The sequence below is a fragment of the Ceratotherium simum genome, chromosome 5, assembly GCF_057802395.1.
Source record: "Ceratotherium simum simum isolate JZ-2026a chromosome 5, ASM5780239v1, whole genome shotgun sequence".
In the NCBI taxonomy this organism is placed as follows: domain Eukaryota; kingdom Metazoa; phylum Chordata; class Mammalia; order Perissodactyla; family Rhinocerotidae; genus Ceratotherium; species Ceratotherium simum.
This window is the reverse complement of record NC_141904.1, coordinates 23554766-23567754: the sequence shown is the minus strand read 5'-3', so window position 1 is coordinate 23567754 and position 12989 is coordinate 23554766. Positions and strand designations below refer to the sequence as shown.

The 12989-nt window shown below is 38.1% G+C and overlaps 1 protein-coding gene across 3 annotated transcripts in view; it reads left to right on the top strand.

Annotated features, from left to right (window-relative positions):
• The window catches only part of TBC1D5 (TBC1 domain family member 5), a 537118-nt gene that overhangs the window by 383055 nt on the left and 141074 nt on the right, over positions 1-12989 (top strand). For all 3 annotated transcript variants that reach the window (XM_087430599.1, XM_087430597.1, XM_087430598.1), the window contains one exon: positions 1188-1330. In XM_087430599.1, coding sequence (XP_087286725.1) covers positions 1188-1330 — 143 coding nt within the window. The remainder of the gene's footprint in view (positions 1-1187; positions 1331-12989) is intronic.

Below are 12989 nucleotides of genomic sequence, written 5' to 3'. Positions count from 1 at the left end.
TGCATGTGTGATTATGCACTATTTTGTCACAGCTTTGATTCCCCCTTAAATGTAATACACTCTGAAGAAAGTATTTGATTTCTTTTTTTTTTTTTTGGCCTCATTTTAACCCCACAGATGGTTATATTTGATTTCGAATTTTGCTAAGAGGTAATATCTCTTAACTAATTTTTAAAGAATTTCCTCTATTCTGTACTGTTTGGTGGTACTAGAAATTTGGAATTTTTGATTCTTTGCTATGTGCCAGAATCACATAGAATTCTAGCTGAAGGTCTTAGAGAAAAGCTTGTGTGAGGAAATTGTGGCCATGTTATATAAAATTGGAAGTAAGTGGTTAAAAACATATCAAAGTGAATTATTTTAATTTTCTTATAAGAATTAAATAGCTTAGTTTAGCATTTATTGAAAGTCTGAAGTCTTCCTGTTTATGATATGTAATTATATACAGACCTCGTTTAGTATTATTAGCTGCTTATGTCTGCTCTGTAGCATAGATATCCATTTTCCTGGCCATAGAAGTGACTGTGTTTTGAAAACACCCCTAGAAAGATAACCTCACTGATAAGGCATATCTATTCTAAAGTTAAAAATTAAGTATCACTCAATGTTCATTTGAAATAACTGTCTACGCTTGACAAAAAAACAGATATCTACTGGTTTTTTTCCACATATAATTTTAAAATGACTATTTTTAAATAGGAGTGAAATGTAAGAATGCAGTTTTCTGTTTGGCTATAATAATTGGTCATATAACCATTTGCAAAAGCCCAGTTAACCAAAGACAAAAATCAGTAGTGATCATAAAATTTTGGAAAATTGTATTTTTTACCTCATAACCTTGCATATGAGGCAACTATAAGAACACTATATATTCATTTTTCTCTTTGCCTTTTTGAGATTTGTGATTTCTATTAAATATGAAGGATTTCTACCCTTTTCAAATATCGTACTTGTGTTTTATACATACAGGAATAAAGTTTAATGATGTGGCCTAGTTATAAAATTGCAAAATTCATTTGAAAACTTAAAACTTGGATTTTACTGTATTATATTTTTGATATATAATATTTGCTGAGTGTGATCTGTTAAAAATTATAATTTTTTTCACAGTTACAAGAGAAAATGATTCCTCTTTATGTTACTCTCAGAAGTCTTGTTTTCTGAATTTTGGTTTTGTTCCTCTCCAGACGGTGGGTACGGCTGCTGTTTGGACGAGAGTTCCCCCTGCAGGATCTTCTGGTTGTCTGGGATGCCTTGTTTGCAGACGGCCTAAGCCTGAGTTTAGTCGATTATATCTTCATAGCCATGTTACTCTACATCCGAGATGCTTGTAAGTATTAGTGATTCAAGTAGGTGGTTCTGATTTTTTAAAATGTGTTTTTAAATATACTTTATCTTTTATTCTGAATTACCATACCTATATTTTTAGAGTAGGCAATATATTGACGTTTCAAAGGAACATAGTAAATATCTTTTTTGTTAGTTAACCATGTGTGTATTGGGAGACGTGGGTGATTTTATCCTGAGAGAATTGGAATATTCTTCAGAACGATTTTTCTAAAGACTTTACTCCTGCTTTAATCTCCTCATTACACACATTTGTGAAACTCACATATAAAAAGCCAATATTTCAGATACGTTTAGAGCTCCACCTTCTGACAGGTAAGGAGTATTCAAGGTTATTTTTCAGGAGATTAGAGCTGTTTTTATAGTATCAACAACTTGCCAATAAAAATAAATATTACATTTAAAGATATTTTAACTTCTTCTCAGCTATATTTTGGCCAAATGTATTTCTCACTAGGGGGCCAAATGGTAGACGTATTCGCATCTCCTCAGATCTAGCCTAGGGTGCTTGCCATGGCTGGAAAGCCAGTGCCTCTCCCTTCTGAATAGGCTGATAATCCTCAGCATGAAAAAAACAGCATGTTTTAAATTTCAAAATACCTCCAATTGTTTTCCTTCTCAGAAAAATAATCACGGTTCACAAAACAAGATTTGTAAGCCAAAATATGATTAGGAAAGATTGCACAAAGTGATGATTAAATAGGAAGTTAAAAAAAAGAATCACACGGGTAGGACTTTCTCAGAAGAACATAAACTGTTTGAATCATTCATAATCTTGCCTCTTAACTTCTATGTGGTTCTCTTTATTTGTTCGTTGAATACCAGTTGTGCCAGATGTTGTTATGCCTCTGGTAACACTAATAATATTCTTTAAAATTTTAGATTATACTTTTTAAATTCCACCCAAATTACTTGAATGAATAAGTGACAGGAACACTACATTTTATCCAAAAACTGTGGGTTTTTTTCTGTGCCTTGAAGGTCAGATAGTTTGGGTTTTGACAGACAAAGTGAAAAGTTCCTTCTTTCTGAGTCAGAGCTAATCTTATAAGAACATGGAAACATCTGGAAAGTAGAGAAGGATGTTTGGGTAGATTTGATGGGTATTAGATTTTAGGATATTCTGTACTAATCTCCTATTTTAAAGTTGTGTGATTTTTTTTTAATGTAAGTGATAAAAAACAAAAGGAATGAGAAACCTCTTTTATAAAAAAAAAATGCTCTTGGATAATATTTTCACAAAATTCTCCAAATCAAACAACTACTGAAATGTATTCTGATTTTTTGTAATCTTAAACAATTGTGTATTTGCTTTTCCTTAACTTTGGCACATCACAACTGTATTTCTAACTTAATCATCTTGTTTCCTATGCTAAGATTGACTTTTTAAAATTAATTTCATAAAACAGGTGAATTTTTGTCTGCTGAAGCCCTTACACATTTTTAATCCCTCTACTGATGACATTGTAAAACATATGGGCACATGTGGAAAAATGCAGGGGTAATGAAGTTGTTTATTCATTTCAATATTTAGTCCAACTTATTTTAATTTGCTTGGTTAAATCCATAACAGTGGATGAGACCTCCTAAAAATAGGGTGACTATTTTTTGAGTATTTAAGGGGCACTGTTCCTGTCCTCAAGAAGCTTACCAACTGGGTAGGAAAGACTGACATAATTAATTTCAAACTAACATATCCGGTGCTGTGGTTGAGGTGTGGACAGGTGATATGGAAGTTTAAAGGAGAGGCACTGAGCTCCCCTGCAGGTCAGCTGTGAGTGACTAGAGAAAATGGCGTAGATATTAGCAAGCTAAATAAGGGGATCTGCATTCCAGGCAGAGGGAACAGCATGAACAAAGGCTTGCAAGTGAGAAACAGCTTAATGGGGGGTTGTGTTTGTGTGTTTTTTTACAAGCTATTTGGTGTTTTTAGAGTGCAAAGGGAGAGAGAGGCTAACAGGTTATGAGAATGAAGAAGTGAACAGGAATGGGATCATGATGGAAGTCTTTATCCTGTAAGTGATAGGAAGCTATTGAAAGCTTCAGAGCAGGAGTGTGGTCAGTTTTAGATCACTCGGGTAGCAGTGTGGAAAACAGACTCAGAGGAGAGAAGACTAGAGCAAGGAAATCAGTTAAAAGGTAATGGCAGTAGTCCGGGGGAAAAATTGTACATTAGAAAAATCTTCAAAACTAAAGTCAGCATGTCTTGGTGATTAAATATGATGGATGAGGAAGAAGAGGAAGTCTAAAATGATCCCCAGCTTGAAGAGTTGAGTGACTGAGTAATATATATAACTTAGATAGGAAATATAAGGATTAGCAGGGTTAGGAATAGAAATGATTAATTTGAGTTTTGGCCATACTGAATTTGAGATATCTGTAAGAAATTATAACCTGAAGATTTGGAAAATAAAGCTTAAATGTCAGTATCAAGGCTACAGGTTTAATTTTGCAAATGGTTGATAGTGTTAATTAAAACCATAACAGTGGATGTGATCTCCTAAGAATAGGGTGACCATATATCCCAGTTTGTTTGGGGCAGTCTCAGTTTATACCTGCTATTCAAGAGTAGTAATTATTAGCACTGTCCTCTTTCTCTCTCAAAGGCATCCCATTAGGATCTTAAGAATTATATGGTCTGCCTACCTAAGGTGGGTGCTTACATAAGGAGAACATGGGAAAGGTGGAACTGTGTTTAACTTCAGTGTTTAAGAGGCACCAGAAAAGGAAGAGCCAAGGAATAGCTTGTGTTGTGATCGCAAGGGAGGTGATGGGGGTCAGGAGTGCTGAGGTTTGATAAGGTGATGCTGGAAAAGTCCATTTGGACTTGGCCCTGGAGGACAGTCATCAGATACTTTTACCAGAAGATATTTAGTGGAGCTGCAGACCAGAAGCTGGGTTATGGTAGGTTGAAGAGTGACTGGACAGTTAAGAAGTACCATAGCCTTTTCTACAGTTTTGTTGTTGTTTTATGCACGCATTACATTTTCAACTAAAAAGTCGACTAAATAAAAAAGAAAGAATGTAGAGACAGCATTTGTAGAGTAATCTTTAAAAAACGCCGACAGGGAAAGGAAAAAGAAAGATGTAACTAGGTCAATGCGAGGGCAAGGAAGGTTGGATGGCTGCCTTTAGAATGAGACCAGGGCTCATCGGAGGCGTGAGAACTGATGAAGAGGTTTACTTCTCACAGTGAAGGAGTTCCTCCTTCAAAGATCAGCACTAGTTAGTTCCATTGGGAATGCTGAGGCTGGCAGCATTCCGTGGATGCTGTTCCATGGATGAGATCTATGAAAAGATAAATTATCTTGTTTATTTAAAGTTTTTACTTATTTATTGTTTGTTCTTCATACCTACTACCCCACCCCCCCAATGAGAGGATTTTGTCTGTCTTGGTTTCCCTACTGTATCCCACCATCTAGAACAGGGCCCAGTGTGTAGTAATCTTCCTGAGAGATATTTTTTGAGTGAAATAATTGAAGAAACAGAGGTTCAGAGGCAATGAAATGAGGTCAAGAGTCCTGTGGAAGACTGGCTGTGGAATAGAAATGAAAAAAATGGTGCTGATTCTGGAAGGAGATACTAGGCAGGTTTCAGAAGTAGACCAGTTTATGGGTGAGGAAGACAGAAAGTGGAGGAATTACATGTCTGATAAAGGAAGAAGCGAGGTTGTCTCCTGTGAATGAGGCAGGGTGGGGTTAGAGTTGGAGAAGAGTGACTGGGAGTGTGGGAGAGATGGCTGACCAAGCACTAGGACAAGCCTGGTCTAGCTGTTGAAGATCCTACAGAGACAAGCAATGGGCATTGGCACCAGGCCTCAAGGTTATGTTTTTCCTAGCCATACTCAGAAGTCCAGGCCAGATACAAAGGAGACAGGTCATGATCCAGGCTTCACGTTAGGCCCACATGCAAATGAATTAGGCAGAACTGAAGGGAAGCAGGAGGGTGGAGGGTGTTGATTGCATTTTAAGAGAGCAGTTTAGGACGGGTAGGGAGGGAAGCACGGCCAGGAAAAGACTATGGGGAAATCAGAGTATCAAGGGATGAGAGGTGGGATATGAGACCTAAAAGCATCAGAGGTTGTGGTCAAACAAGAGGACATGGAACAGTTCTGGGTGTGACCAGGATGGTCAAAGTTAGTAAAGGGGAAGGTAAGTCACTGAGGAGATCAAGGGATTGTGAGAGAGCTGGGATTTTTTGTTTGGACCTCCATGGGCACTTCACTGAAAATCATGATAGGAAAAGATGCATAGTGAGCCAGGCAATGAAAGCCTCAAATAAATGCAGAAGAGTGACCAAGGAAACAGCTTTATTCAATCAGTCATTTATTCAAAGAGTCAACCATTCAACCAGTATTTGTTGAGTGCCTACTGTTTGCCAGCCGTCATGGTGCATAGATGACAGTAGTGAAGGGGCATGATGGAGTTATAGATGCGTGGCATGAACTTCAGAGGAAGAGAGGTTTTCATGGAAAGATGGGATACAGTGGTTTGGAAACAGAGTCAGGGAGCGAGGTGGCGCCTCCCACCTCACCGCTGGAGGTTGCAGGGACAGGAGTGATTCCAGGACAGCTAGGCTCAGAGGGAAAGGCATTGTTCCTCAGAGAAAAGGACTGAGAGGGAGGGGAGTAGCAGGCAGAGCACACAGAACAGGATTGGGTAGAATGCGTGGGAGGAGATACTAATTGAATAAGCTTAGATTTTAGGCCATGGTCGAGAACAAGAGGAAGGTGGACAATGCCTCAGCATTCCCAATGGAACATTGGTGTCAAGTGTCCATTCCATCTCAGTGGATTCTGACTCATGATGCCCTGCCTGGGGCATCCAGAGTGCTGATGTTCAGTTACAGTAGTTTCAAGCTCATTCATTCAAAAAATCTTAACTGAACCCCACTGTACAAGACTCGGCATTGCATGTGTGCTTTTGGAGCAGTAGGTTATATATTTGTAGCTCAAAGAATATTGCACTTGGGGAAACTGAAAGAGCTTTCCTTCAGTGATGGCACTTCTTATTTGGGGTCCCTACCTGTTAGGGGTTCAATGGAAGGCTTCAAAGGGACTGTGATCATCCTGATACTGTGCAAAATATTGGGTAGGTGCGCATTTCCCTGGGTCAAGGGTATATAATTTTCATCATCTTCTCACAAGAATATGTAACCTGAAAAATGGTTAAGATTCACTGCCTCTAGCCCAAAATCCTGATTTTACAGGCACAAATAATGAGGCCTGTTATAAGTTGAATTGTATTCCCCAAAAAGATATGTTCAAGTCCTAATCCCTAGTACCTCAGAATATGACCTTATTTGGAAATAGGTTGTACAGATATAATTAGTTAAGATGAGGTCGTATTGGAATAGGGTGGGCTCCTAAGGCAATATGACTGGTGTCCTTATAAGAAGAAGGAAATTTGGGCACAGACATTCACGGAGGGAAGACGATGTGAAGACACACAGAGAGAATAATGCCCTATGAAGACAGAGGCAGAGATTGGAGCAATGAATCTACAAGCCAAGGAACGAAAGGATTTCCAGCTGTCACCAGAAGCTAAGAGAAAGGCATAAAACAGATTCTCCGTCAGAGCCCTCAGAAGGAACAAACCCTGCCAACACTAGAAGCTAGAAGAGACAAGGAAGGATTCTTCTCTACAAGTTTGAGAACGAGTTCACCCTGCCAACACCTTGATTTCGGACTTCTAGCCTCCAGAACTGTTAGATAATAAATTTCTGTTGGTTTAAACCATCCCAGTTTTTGGTACTTTGTTACAGCATCCCTAGCAAACTATTACATTGCTCTTGGCAGTTAAGTACAGGCGTACCTTGGAGACATTGCAGGTTCGGTTTCAGACCATCGCAATAAAGCCAATACTGCAATAAAGCAAGTCACGCAAATTTTTTGGTTTCCCAGTGCATATAAAAGTTATGTTTACACTATACTGTAGTCTATTAAGTGAACAATAGCATTATGTCTAAAAAAACACAATGTACGTACCTTAATTAAAAAAATACTTTATTGCTAAAAAAATGCTAACCATCATTTGAGCTGGTGGAGGGTCTTGCCTTGACATTGATAGCTGCTGACTGATCAGGGTGGTGGTTGCTGAAGGTTAGGGTGGCTGTGGTAATTTCTTAATATAAGACAACAGTGAATTTTGCCACATCGATTGACTTCTTTTTACGAATGGTTTCTCTGTAGCATGCGATGCTGTTTGATGGCATTTTACCCGCAGTAGAACTTCTTTCAGAATTGGAGTCAGTCCTCTCAAACCCTGCCACTGCTGTATCAACTAAGTTTATGTCATATTCTAAATCTGTTGTTATCATTTCAACAGTCTTCACAGTATCTTCACCAGGAGTAGATTCCATCTCAAAAAACCACTTTCTTTGCCCACTCCTAGAAGGAATTCCTCATCCATTAAAGTTTTATCACGAGATTGTGGCGACTCAGTCACACCCTCAGGCTCCACTTCTAATTCTAGCTCTCTTGCTATTTCCACCACATCTGCAGTTACTTCCTCCACTCAAGTCTTGAACCCTTCAAAGTCATCCTTGAAGGTTGCAATCAACTTCCTCCAAACTCCTGTTAATGTTGATATTTTGACCTTATCCCATGAATCACAAATGTTCTTAATGGCAACTATAACGGTGAATCCTTTCCAGATGGTTTTTGATTTCCTTTACCCAGATCCATCAGGAAAATCACTATCTATTGCAGCTATAGCCTTACAAAATGTATTTCTTACATAATAAGACTTGAGAGTCGAAATTACTCCTTGATGCATGGGCTGCAAAATGGATGTAGTGTTAGCAGGCATGAAAACATTAATCTCGTTGTACATCTCCATCAGAGGTCTTAGGTGACCAGGTGCATTGTCAATGAACAGTAATATTTTGAAAGGAATCTCTTTTTCTAAGCAGTAGGTCTCAACAGTGGGCTTAAAATATTCATTAAACCATGTGGTAAACAGATAATGCTGTCATCCAGGCTTTGTTGTTCCCTTTACAGAGCACAGGCAGAGTAGGTTTAGCATGATTCTTAAGGACCCTAGGTTTTCAGAATGGTAAATGAGCATTAGCTTCAACTTAAAGTCACCAGCTGCATTAGCCCCTAACAAGCAAGTCAACCTGTTCTTTTAAGCTTTGAAGCCAGGCATTGATTTCTCCTCTCCAGCTATGAAAGTCCTAGATGGCATCTTCTCCCAATATAAGGCTATTTCATCTACACTGAAAATCTGTTGCTTAGTGTAGCCACCTTCATTAATTATTTTAGCTAGGTCTTCTGGATAACTTGCTGCAGCTTCTATATCAGTACTTGCTGCTTCATCTTGCACTTTTATGTTATGGAGACAGCTTCTTTTCTTAAATCTCATGAACCAACCTCTGCTAGCTTCAAACTTTTCTTCTGCAGCTTCCTCACCTCTCTCAGCCTTTATAGAATTGAAGAGAGTGAGGGCCTTGCTCAGTATTAGGCTTTGGCTTAAGGGAATGTTATGGCTGGTTTGATTTTCTATCCAGACAGCTAAAATTTTCTCCGTATCAGCAATAAGGCTGTTTCATGTTCTTATCATTTGTGTGTTCACTGGAGTAGCACTTTTAATTTCCTTCAAGAAATTTTCCTTTGCATTCACAACTTGGCTAACTGTTTGGTACAAGAGGCCTAGTTTTTGGCCTGTTTTAACTTCGACATGCCTTCCTCACTAAATTTAATCATTTCTAGCTTTTAATTTAAAATGAGAGATGTGACTCTTCCTTTCACTTGAAAACTTAGAGGCCATAAGGGCCTATTAATTGCCTAATTTCCTCTGTTGTGTCTCAGAGAAAAGGGAGGCCTGAAGAGAAGGAGGGAGACGGGGGAACGGCTGGTCAGTGGAGCAGTCAGAACACATGCAACAGTTATCAGTTAAATGAGCTGTCTTATATAGGTGTGGTTCATGGTGCCCCAAAACAAGTATAATAGTAACATCAAAGATCACTGATCACAAATCACCATAACAAATATGATAATAATGAAAAAGTTTGAAATATTGCAAGAATTACCAAAATGTGACACAGAGACGTGAAGTGAGCAAATGCTGTTGGAAAAATGACGCCAATAGACTTGCTTGACACAGGGTTGCCACAGACTTTCAATTTGTAAAAAACACGGTTTCTGCAAAGTGTGGTAAAGTGAAGTGCAATAAAACAAGGTATGCCTGTAATTTAAAACAATCACAGTCAGTCTGTGGGGTTGGAGCCTAGTGTCCCTGCTTAGTTCTTATTCCACCCCTTTCACTGCTGTCCAGCATCTCACATTTAGTTTTTAACAAAAATGTTTTTTTTTTTTTGGTAACATGGTTGCCAATCCTCCTCTTTTTGCTGAGGAAGATTGGCCCTGGGCTAACATCCACGCCGTCTTCCTCTACTTTTACATGGGACGCTGCCACAGCATGGCTTGATAAGCAGTGTGTTGGTCCGCGCCTGGGATCCAAACCTGCAAACCCTGGGCCACTGAAGTGGAGCACACGAACTTAACCTCTACACCACCAGGCCGGCCCCAACAAAAGTATTCTTATATAATTTTCTTTACATACCTTGAGCAAAGCTTTCATTCTCTTTGAAAGTAATTTGGTCAGGCTAGTATAATATTCAACCACTTAATAGATTTCTTATAAACACCAAGTTCTTTATGACGCTTCAGAGATGGAGCCCAACGTCCGTTTTTAGAGGTTAAGAAACCAGCTCAAGGCCACAGGGCTAGTGACAGACAGACTGGTTCTCACATCGTCTTTTCTATCCCTCAAGCCCTCCCTTGATTTTTTTTTTGCAAAAGTAAAATTTCACATTGGAAAAAGTAATGGTATGAACATTATCTGTAAAGATTTTAAAATTTAACCTTTGAAATGATGCTCAAATGGCTATTCTTTGAACACAGCTTTTGCTTTACTCAAGATACATAGTATTCATTTCTAAATAGAATTATTCCCAAACTTTTTAATCAAACCATAAACATTTTTACTTTCTTATGTGTTACACGAAGTGCTTTTGGATTCTTTGCTGGACTATATGGACTAGGATTATATACAAAAATAAAGGTTAGGAGATAAGAAAATATAATCATGATCCATTACTCCTGTCGTAGTTTATTAGTAGTCATACTCTCATCACACTGCTTTTTTTTTACTGATTTATTCCATACTGTAAGTCACTCATGTGGTTCCCTCCTTCTGTGGGCTCTTGCCCTATTTTCAGGCCTGCGGCAGGGTGGCTTTTCCCCAAACCTTCCCCAATTATTCTAGCCCTCATTGAACTTTCACTTTTGAGGTCCTTTAAGATTTTAATCAATACCACTCAATGTAGCACTTAATTACACTTTATCTTCTGTTGTTCCTTATTGTGCATGTTAGTCCCATCTTCTCAACTAGGTTGTAAGCTCTTCAGGACCAGAACCACATGTTATAATTCTTTGCTATCCCTCAAAGCATCTGAAGCTCTTCATGTGCTCAGTTAGTATTTGGAGCGATCTCAGACAGAAGGGTACTGTAGAGACCCGGGGTCGGGGGGGTGACATGGATTTGTGTACAGTAATTGCTGAGAGGACAGGTGCCAAGAAGCTCTTAGAATACCAACTCAAATAAATAACGATTTTTTAATACAGTTTTTGACATGGCTTTTTTAAAAAAAAGCATTCTCTACTTTTTAAATTAAGTACCTAAAATTTTTCTCATCTATTTTTTTATTGATTTAAATTTTTATTTTGTTTTTGACTGGTATCAAAAAAAACATATTCTCCAGTTATAATGCAACATACTTTTTATTGATCTTGTGAATGGTATTAATAGCTAAAATACTATAATCAAGTCCATTTAACAGTAGATTTTTCTAACTAGAAAGTATCTCTCAAGTGTTTGTCTCTTTTAATTTACGTTCTCTCTGAACACTTTGTAAATGGAAAAGTTTCCTTCTTGGCACTTTTGCTCACTTCCTGCCTTGTTTTTTTAGCCAGCATAAACATGTTACAACACTCTTAACTTTCCTCGGTTTTCTGTAGGGGTCTCTTTAGCCGTTTCTTGACCTGGCCTCCTGTGGCAGTTGTGTCCTCTTGGTGGTTTAAAACATCGTTCCTTTTTATTTCATTTTAGATCTCTGCTTTCTCTTGAGCCACTGTCTGTCTATCTGCCAGTGTTTCCATCTGTCTTACCCCAGAATTTCTATTTCTCTATTTTCTCATTAAGAACATGTTCAACATTATACTGATGTCAAAATGCTTATTTCAACTACAAATTGTTTATTTCAACTACAAATTGAATTCATTTGTTTTTTTTTTTCTGGAAAAGCTTTACCCAACCTCAGGGACTAGAAACAAAGACTCTCTTAAATCACATGGTAATGTGTCACAGAGTTTTTATCAAAGCACAAATTGGTGATCTTATTTTTGAGGGAGTATTTAAGAACTTCCTGATTGCCAACTCTCTTCCCTCTCAGACATTAAATACTGCCAGTCTTTTTTGTGACTATGTCAGATATGGATATTAATGTATTCCTTGAGTTACAAATAACATTGACATTACTTTATATTTTAGTTTAAAAAAATCTTTTAAAATTTCACTAACATAGGTTGATATACCACAGTAGCACATCATCTCTTTTTTTTTTAATGTTTAGATTTTTTAAAAAATAGACTTTATTTTTTTAGAGAATTTTTAGGTTCACAACAAAATTGAATGGAAAGTACAGAGTTCCCATATGCCCCTGCCCCCACATACACAGGGCCTACCCTGCTATCTACATCCCTCACCAAGTAGTACATTCATTATAATCAGTGAACCTACATTGACACATCATAATCACCCAAAGTCCATAGGTTACATGACAGTTCACTCTTGGTGTTGTACTTTCTGTGGGTTTGGACAAATGTATAATGACATGTATCCACCATTATAGTATCATACAGAGTAGTTTCTCTGCCCTACAAATCCTCTGTGCTCCTCCTATTCATCTCTCTCCCCTCTAACCCATGACAACCACTGATCTTTTCATTGTCTCCATAGTTTTACCTTTTCCAGAATGTCATATAGTTGGAATCGTACAGTATGTAGCCTTTTCAGATTAGCTTCTTTCACTTAGTAATATGCATTTAAGTTTTCTCCATATCTTTTCCTGGCTGGTAGCTCATTTCTTTGTAGTACTGAATAATATTCCATTTTCTGGATGTACCACAGTTTATTTATCCATTCACCCACTAAAGGACATCTTGGTTGCTTCCAAATTTTGGCGACTATGAATAAGGGCACTATAGATATCAATGTGCGGGATATAAGTTTTTATGTGGATGTAAGTTTTCATTTCATTTCATTTGGATAAATATCAAGGAGAGTGATTGCTGGGTCATATGGTAAATGTCAGGAGGTCAGCTGAGCGGGAGAGAGAGCTGAGCTGCTAGGTGTCGGGGCAGCCAATTAAAGCAACAAGTCAAAAATGAAAGTTAAGCCTTTAATCACTTACTGTGGTGGTATAAGAAAGAGTCAGAAAAAGGAGAAAACATCAACTTCCTCTGTTCCATTTCACCCATGGAAGGTTGCATTGATCAAGGGTCAGGTAGATCAGCACAGCTGTGGGGTCATCTTGTTGTTGAGAGAGCCCTGAACGGAGGACTCTAGCAGTTTTATGGA